The sequence below is a fragment of the Lepidochelys kempii genome, chromosome 3 (genome assembly GCF_965140285.1).
Source record: "Lepidochelys kempii isolate rLepKem1 chromosome 3, rLepKem1.hap1, whole genome shotgun sequence".
NCBI classification, from domain to species: domain Eukaryota; kingdom Metazoa; phylum Chordata; order Testudines; family Cheloniidae; genus Lepidochelys; species Lepidochelys kempii.
Genome location: NC_136382.1, coordinates 30,760,227 through 30,769,629, shown reverse-complemented (window position 1 = coordinate 30,769,629; position 9,403 = coordinate 30,760,227). Strand labels below are relative to the sequence as shown.

At 41.8% G+C, this 9,403-nt stretch overlaps 1 protein-coding gene across 1 annotated transcript; it reads left to right on the top strand.

Moving 5' to 3' along the window:
- Positions 1 to 4,426: 4,426 nt before the first annotated feature.
- KCNF1 (potassium voltage-gated channel modifier subfamily F member 1) lies at positions 4,427 to 6,219 on the top strand. Its single transcript, XM_073335108.1, has one exon. It carries the CDS (start codon positions 4,481 to 4,483, stop codon positions 5,942 to 5,944), a length of 1,464 nt encoding a protein of 487 aa, XP_073191209.1. The 5' UTR covers positions 4,427 to 4,480; the 3' UTR covers positions 5,945 to 6,219.
- Positions 6,220 to 9,403: the final 3,184 nt, after the last annotated feature.

Below are 9,403 nucleotides of genomic sequence, written 5' to 3'. Positions count from 1 at the left end.
AACCAAACATATTGTTTTATTTGTAGGCAGCCTGCATTCCCTTTTAAATTTAATTTCTCAGGTCTCAGCTTTTCGTTGTGGGAGCTGAAGGACATTTGTTCCATAAACCATTTTACTGCCATTGTAGTCTGTATCTTTACATTTACTATACATAAATCTGGCTGCACAATTCATTTTATTAAGCAATGAGGCTCTGATCCAGTGAAACAATTTAGCAGGTCTTTTATTCATTATTCTGTGTACTGCAGCACCTATAGATCCTTCCCAGGCCTTCAAAGTATCATCCCTGCCCTAAGGAGCTTGCAAGTCTAAGGACAGTGCAAACACAATAAGAGAGAGAAATTACATATTACAGTGCATTTGCGCTAGGTGATACCCTCATACACATAGCAGCTGCTAACCTGATACCAGGTAATAAGAGGCAGGACTAAGTATCATCTACACCATCCCTGATAAGTGTTTTTCTAACATGTTCTTAAAAACTTCCAATGATGGAGATTACACAACCTCCCTGGGTAATTTGTTCCAGTGCTATTGCAGAAAATAATCCAGGGGTTACAGTGGATCACACGCTAAATGAGAGTCACCAGTGTAATGCTATTGCAAAAAAACCCAAACATCATTCTGGAATGTATTAGCAGGAGTGCTGTAAACAAGACATGAGAAGTAATTCTGCCACTCTGCTCAGCACTGATAAGGCCTCAACTGGAGTATTGTGTCCAGTTCTGGGCACCACACTATGGGAAAGATGTGGACAAATTGGAGAAAGTCCAGACGAGAGCAATAAAACAGATTAAAGATCTAGAAAACATCGGTCTAATAAAAGATATTACCTTATCCACTTTGTCTCTCTAGTATCCTGGGACCAACACAGCTACAATAACACTGCATACAACAGGGGCCATGATAACAGTCTTCAAAAGGTTGTTATAAAAAGGAGGGTGATAAATTGTTCTCCTTAACCACTGAGGACAGGACAAGAAGTAATGGCTTAAATTTCAGCAAGGGAGATTTAGGTTAGACATTAAGCAAACTTATCCAATTTCACCCTATTTCTTTCATTTTGAATTCTAAACCTGTCCTCCAGAGCGCTTGCAACCTCCCACAGCTTGGTATTGTCCACAAACTTAATATGTGTACTCTCTATGCCATTAGCCAAATCATTTATGAAGATACTGAATAGAATTGGATCCAGGACAGATCCCTGCAGGTCCCCACTCAATATGCCCTTCCAGCTTGATTGTGAACCATTAATAACTACTCTCTGAGTACAGTTATCCACCTATCTTATAGCAGGTGTGTCTAGCCTATATTTTTCTAGTTTGCTCATGAGAAGGTGATGAGAGACACTATCAAAAGCCTTACTAACGTAGAGATATATCACTTCTACTGCTTCCCCCAGTCCTGTCAAAGAAGGATATTAGATTGGTTTGACATGATTTGCTCTTGACAAATCCATGCTGACTGTTACTTGTCACCTTATTATCTTATAGGAGCTTACAAATTGATTGTTTGACTATTTGCTCCATTATCTTTCCAGATATTGAAATTAAGCTGACTGGTTTGTAATTCCCTGCATTGCCCTTTCTCCCCTTTTTATAGATAGGTGCAATATTTTCCCTTTTCCAGGCCAGTCTGCCATCCTCCATGAGTTCTCAAAAATAATCACTAATGGCTCAGATATCTCCTCAGCCAGTTCCTTAAGAATTCCACGATGTATTTCATCTGGCCCTGCCAACATGAAGCCATCTAACTTGTCTAAGTAATTCTTAACTTGTTCTTTTCCTATTTTAGCCTCAGAGCCTACCTGATTTACACTGATGTTCACTATGTTAGTTGTCCAATCACTGCTAACTTTTTTGATAAAAACTGAAAGAAAGAAGGCATTTAACACTTCGGCCATAGCTGCATTTTCTGTTATTGTCTTTCACTCCCCATTTAGTAATAGGCCTCTCTGTCCTTGGTTGTCTTCTTGCTCCTGTAACCCTTCTGCCAGGTGGGGTCAGCAGCAACCAGGGCCGGGTTCAATATCTAGGGGTCCCTTTTCAACAATACAACACAGAACTGGCTCAAGCCTCGACCCAGTAACCTGGGAAAATTACATACCACCCTGGGTGCCTCTGAGATGCAATACGTCCCCACTCGCAAGCACAGAGTCTGAGTGTAGAAAAGAAACTTTTAATGAAAAGAGGGAAGTCACCTGACATTAATTAGGGAAAGTGCCATAAGCAGGATTCATAATCATAAAACTTTAAGCAGGACATCCACCCCAGCATGCGTGGGGCAGTGCCTTCCATCTCATGTTCTTGAGTTCTACAACCAAAATTTCCTTTTCTGTGCTCCTCTCTGCTCCCTCACCATACCTCACTCACAGTGGTTGTCCATGGTCAGTGAGGACCCAAGGTACAGAGGTGCATCTCTGTGAGTTCACCTCCCACCTGAGGAAAAAGGCACCTTGCTTGCTTTGCCATCTGAGCACTTGTTCTGACTGGCCACTGCACCAGCCGCTGTTCCTTGTCATCTGGCCGCCCCGCCAGCCGCAGTTTCTCTCCACTACCCATCCCCCCAGCTGCAGTTCCTCACTGTCTGGCCAGCTGCTCATTCGCCAGCCGACTGTCAGTCACCTTCTGCTGCCACCTGCCTCTCTGCTGTGACCTCTGCACATCAGTCTCTCAGTAATTTTCAGTTCTTTGCAGGCTAGGCAGAAACACTGCCCCACCACAAGTGATTTCAGCTCTCATTTGACACTTTACCATAACAAAAGGCTCCTAATGAAGCCTATTTAACTCTATCTTTGAACAGTGGGGAGGAAGAGGTTAAACCAGATTGAGGACCCTTAGGGAGAGTTCATACCTCCTGGCTGGGCCACCTGTACCCATCCCTCTTACTTTCACAGGGGTCTGGCATTCTTGAAGTCCACCGTCTTTATTCTGCTGTTTGCCCTCCTATACTTCCTTAGAATCATGAACTCTGTCATTTCATGATCACTTTCACCCAAGCTGCCTTCCACCTTCAAATTCTCAACCAATTCCTCCATGTTTATCAGAATCAAATCTAGAATAGCCTCTCCTCTAGTCACTTTCTTTTTGTAATAAAAAGTTGTCTCCAGTGCATTCCAAGAACTTGCTGAATAATCTGTGCCCTGCTGTGTTATTTTTCCAGCAGATGTCTGGGTAGTTGAGGTTCCCTCAACATCACCAAGTCCAGTGTTTTCAATGATTTGGTTAGTGTAAAAAAAGCCTCACCCACCTCTTCTTCCTACCATGACATCACTTTTGATTTTTACCCCTTTTATCCTTACCCAGAGACTTTCACCAAGTCTGCCTCTCACTTCTGTCTCAACCTCAGGGCAAATGTATATATCTTTGATATAAAAGTTCTACAAAAAGCATGAATTTTATGATCCATGTTCTGCTCTTAGTTACACTTGTAAAAATCTACAGTGACTCAGTTTCCAGAGATGGAATTATTCTGGACTTGCAGCAGTGTATCTGAGAGAAGAATGTAGGACCCTGTATGGTGTATTTATTTAAAAATGCAAAAGATATTTTTGCTACTCCTTATGAGCTGAAGAAAATGAGCCTGATTTGTCTTCTCTAGAGCTGTATTGCAGCTCTTAATTGCATTATATATGATTATGTTTTGCAATTCATTTTAAACACTGATATTTTTAAAGTATTCAAAATGCATCGGTTATAAAGAAAATTGCATTATAGCTTGACATACACCAAAACAGTTAAATTGCTTTTCTGTACAGATTGTGCTTTGCTGTGTTTCACCAGAAGAGGGTATAGTTTGGAAGGAACCTGACGCCAGCCTGGAATTCCTATTGTGTTTAGAAACAGCAAAAGAAAAACAAGCACAAGTTTCTCCTCTGCACACTTCCTGTCACTGTGTGAAGGAGTCAACACATAAACTCCAGACCTTAAAGTAAAAGTAAACATAGCAGCTTTCCTTGAGACCTTGGAGCGGAAGGCAAAAACTGCACCAGCTTTCTGTGGGATCATCCTGCTGATTGTCTGTCTTTCCGAATTATCAATTATTTCACTTTTCATTAATCAGAACAAGGGATTTTTTGAAATGATGGGACTGCCAGCCTGTGAATAAATATCACTTCAGAGGAAGAGAAAGAATGGACCCTGAAAAGAATCTCAAGCACTGAAGTAGAGGGTGAGTTTTGTTCAGTGGTTTCTTCTCTTTCATATCTGCTGGAGGAGTTGATTTCTTTCTAACATCCCTGCTTCTAAGCACAACAGCCTGATGACTTGTCTTTTCACTGCAGCTTGTTGCATACCTTGCAAGGTTTTACTGACTGCAGGTTTATTTCTGTAATCTTTACTAGCATTACTCAAAATCATCTCAGTAAGTTTTGTAGTATACATTACCTGGTTCTGATTTGTTTTCACAAAGAATCTACAAACAGCAAAGATTTGGAAGAAAACTAAGAATTGATATATATAAAAAAATCAATAACATTAAAATGGAAGGTGAATCTAGATTTCCAGATGTGGACAGTAATGGATCAGAAAAAAATGAAGATATAGAGATTATAGTCAATGTTGGTGGGGTGAGGCAGGTGCTATATGGAGAAAATCTGAACCAATATCCAGCAACAAGATTAGCACAGTTGATCAACTGTTTATCAGGGGGATATGATACTATTTTCTCTCTTTGTGACGACTATGATCCTGGGAAAAGAGAATTTTATTTTGACAGAGATCCAGATGCTTTCAAATGCATTATTGATATATATTACTTTGGAGAAATTCACATGAAGAAAGGAATATGCCCTATATGTTTCAAGAATGAAATGGAATTTTGGAAAGTAGACTTGAAATTCTTGGATGACTGCTGCAAAACTCATCTGAGCGAAAAAAAGGAGGAACTGGAAGAAATAGCCCGAAGGGTGCAATTGATTCTGGATGATTTGGGAATGGATGCCTCTGAAAATCACTGGAAGAGATGCCAGAAATATATTTGGAAATTAATGGAGAAACCAGAATCATCCTATCCAGCTAGAGTAATCGCAGTGTTGTCCTTCCTATTTATTTTGATCTCATCTGTAGTAATGTGCATGGGGACCATCCCAGAACTCCAGATAATAGACTCTGAGGGAAATCATGTGGAACACCCAACACTGGACAACATTGAGACAGCGTGTATAGGCTGGTTTACCTTGGAGTATGTGCTTAGACTTATTTCTTCTCCTAATAAACTGCACTTTGTGATTTCTTTCATGAACATCATTGATGTTTTTGCAATACTTCCCTTCTACGTCAGCTTGCTTTTGACCCACTTGGGTGCCGGAATGATGGAGTTAACCAATGTTCAACAGGCTGTTCAAGCACTTCGGATCATGAGGATTGCTAGAATTTTCAAACTCGCACGCCACTCCACAGGGCTACAGACTTTAACCTATGCTCTTAAAAGAAGCTTTAAGGAGCTAGGACTGCTTCTTATGTACTTGGCTGTTGGAATCTTTGTGTTTTCTGCCCTTGGTTATACCATGGAGCAAAGTCACCCTGAAACCTTATTTAAAAGCATCCCTCAGTCATTTTGGTGGGCAATTATAACCATGACCACAGTTGGATATGGGGACATATATCCTAAGACAACACTGGGGAAACTGAATGCTGCCACCAGTTTCCTTTGTGGGGTGATAGCTATAGCACTTCCCATCCACCCCATCATAAACAACTTTGTCAGATACTATAACAAGCAGAGAGTTTTAGAAACAGCTGCCAAGCATGAACTGGAGCTGATGGAGCTATACTCAGGTGAGGGGAAAGTTGGAGGCTCCAAGAATGAACTAGAGGATCTTATGGGGGAAGGCAAGGAGCCTCCTTCATGGAGCAGACAGCTAAAGGTTTCCCACAGTGACACCTTCATTCATCTCCTATCAGATGAGAAACATTACAGGACCAGGCTTCAAAGCTGCAAATAAACTAAGTGACTGTCACTGTTCAGCTATAGAATGGGACAAATTGACAATCTTCTACAGAAAAGATTAAAGGGACCTGTCAGTGTTGAGAGTGAGCACTGCCTTTCCTTTCCAAACATGCATACAAATTAACCCCCATTGCAGCTTCATCAGAGGTTGGTAAGACTTTGTTTTTATTACCTGACATATAATATTAGGATGCAATTGAGATGTGGCTGATTATAATTAATACATCCTGACAAAATCAATTTGTAACCATTTCAGAGATTGAAAACAGCTTCTTGATCAATAATATGTACAATTACTTGGATGTTACCCTTTATAAAAATCAAAATTCTGTATGTGTAATAATAAAGAATAACAATACCACAGAGAACTTGTGCTTCAGGCTTTGTTTGGGGTTTTTATAGTTAGGAAATCATTTAAAAAAAATTAAATCAAACTGTCACTCATAGGTGTTGCAACTAGGGGTGCTGAGGTTATGGAGCACCCCCTAGCTTGAAGCGATTTCCATCATATACAGGGTTTACAGTTTGGTTCAATGGCTCTCTGCACCCCCACAATAAAAATTGTTTCAGATACCCTTGCTGTCACTCCTAAAGTATTAAGGTGTCCAGTAAAATGTAACAAGTAACAAGCGGTATTTTTATCCGAGTGCTAACTAAAAATATGATCACACACTGTAGTTGTGTGAGCCAGTCAAAAGATGGCTTCTACATTCTATAAAGTACAATTATGGGTGACATTTTGGATAATAGTGTCAGTCCCTCTTTCTGTGAAAAATCTATTTTAATATTCCACAAAGATCTCTTTTGACAGAGGTATGGAGCAGAATCAGTGTTCTGTGATAGGGTTTTTAAAGCAAGTAAAACAAATAGTCTTTACTTAATTACAACAGAAACATTTGCTTTTACAATTGTAGTGACCTTCAGGTTATTTTAACTCAGTCACTTAAAAAACTTATAAATGTAATTTCTTTTTATTCAGTATAAAACCAAGCCAGGTTGACACAGGGAGCTAAGTTACATCGGAAACAAAGATTTCAAATCACTGGAAAATAAATATAAAGAAACTAGCAATAAAAATTAAAATCTTTATAACATTTATGATGATGAATTGTTCATTTGATTGAACAAAGCATTGCTTTATTTTCTTAAATAAAATTAAACACCTTTCATGTTTGTAATAGCTATTTGGTTTTATTATGGTTAATTAAGCATGTAACAGGTTAATTTATTAAATCAACATAGACACTAAGCTGTGGGCCCAATCCTGCAATCCTTGTGCAAGCAACACTTCTTCTGAAATCAGAATGAATTTTGGTGGAGTAAGGTCTGAAATCCATGGGTCTGATTTTCCACTCAGTTACACCAGTTTTATATTGGTGCAATTCCATTAAAAGCAATATTTACATCACCATAAAACTGGTGTAATGGAGTAGAGAATCTGCCCCCAGATATTTAATTAATATTAAGAGTGTGAGTCTAAATCATTAAAAACAAAAACCCCACTTCTGGGCCTCCCTATTGCAGCCTATGTTGTTTATTTTCATTACATTGCATGCATTCCCAATTGCAATATGAACGCACAAGATAGCTCCTACTTTTAGGTAGATTACTCCTACACAGGGCCAGGGGAACTCAATGAGGGCTGATTGCTCAAAAGAAGGTAGGCTCCTAATTTCCACTGAAATTAAATAGGAGTTAGGAGCCTAACTCCTTTTGAGCAATCCAGTCCCAAATTCCTTGGAATTCTTCCACCTTGTAAACACATTTCCCGTGATCGATGTTGATGTTGGAGACTGCATGGAGGTATATGGCCATCTGCACACAGGCTCTTTGCAGGGTTGGTGTGGGAGACTATGTCACATCTGCAGTTGTTTCCCAGTCCCCAGCCTCAACCCTAGTCCATCCTAGCTCCATCCCACCATCCCCATTTACAGATCCCAAGCTCCACAGATTCCTTGTAGAGATTACGAGAGGAAGGAAAAACAACGCCTCCTGGGTGGCACTTCCACAAACTCTCTAGGGCTGGATCTATTGGATCCCCACACTTTTCACCTGTGGAAGTGGAGGGTCTGATAAGACCCTAATTCGTCCCTGTCTTGTTATCTAAACTCCTCATTATTATGGTCCAATGCTCAGCAATTTCAGTCTAATCTGCAAGCTCATTTTGTTTTACAATCACAGAAGCGTGAACAGGATGTGAAGCAATATCCACTAATATTTTCTTTAATTCCTCATCTATAAATGGGCATATTAATATTTTTTCATTACCTCACAGGGAGGCATTGGGATGAATTAATGTTTGCAAAGCTCTATGAAAATGGAAAACATAAAAATGCTAAATAATATTGTTAGTGTTGTTCATTAGCATTAACCACTTGCTGCTATGGTATACGATTGACTTAACAGGATATTAAATAAAGGAGTAACTTATTATTTTATTAAGAGTAATCTTATTAATTTATTTCTTCAATTAGGCATGGTCCTGAACACAGGGTGGTACGTAAGCTACACCATGGCAGAGCGTGTCTCGGGCAGCATTGTGGCCCAGACACACAGCTGTGAAGCATCACTCTCCCCCTCTCTTGCTCTAGAGCAGCGTTCCTCAAACTGGAGTCTGTGGATCCTCGAGGGAACTCCAGGGGTCCGTGGGCCCTGCTGATTAACTTCTCCCCCTCCCTCTATCTCCAGGAGGCTACTCAAGCCAAACCAGGAGATTTTAGGTGCTAAAAGTCCAGCTATGCAGCAGGGCTAAGGCAGGGTCCCTGCCTGCCCTGGCCCCACAACGCTCCCGGAAGTGGCCAGCACATTCCTGCCGTCCCTGGGGGCGCGGAGAGGCAGGGGGTCTCTGCATATTGCCCCTGCCCCAAGCGCTGACTCCACTTCTCCCATTGGCCAGGAACTGCAGCCAATGGGAGCTGCAGGGGCAGTGCCCAGGGTAAGTGCCACCCCTCACCCCCTCCCACACCCCTCACCACCTGCCCCAACCCCAAACCCCCTCCCGCACCCAAACTCCCTCCCAGAGCCTGCACCCCGCACCCTTCCGCACCCAAACTCCCTCCCAGAGCCCGCACCCCCTCCTGCACTCAAACTCCCTCCCACAGCCTGCACCCCCCACACCCTCCTGCATCGCAACCCCCTGGCCCAGCCTAGTCAAAGTGAGTGAGGGTGGGGGAGAGCGAGCAATGGAGGGAGGGGGAATGGAGAGAGCGGGAGGAGCGGGAAGAGGTGGGGTGGGGCCTTAGCAGAAGGGATGGAGTGGGGTTGGGGCCTGGGACTGAGCGAGGGGGACTTGGGAATCCCCAAAATTTTTAAAATCAAAATGGGGTCCTCAGGTTGCTAATGTTTGAGACCCGCTGCTTTAGAGGAGAAGTTAGTTACTGTAGCCTTTCAAAGGTTCCAGTTATTTCTCCCATCAGGCCTGACTAGAGACTCTCACCAGCGAGAGGGGGGCGCG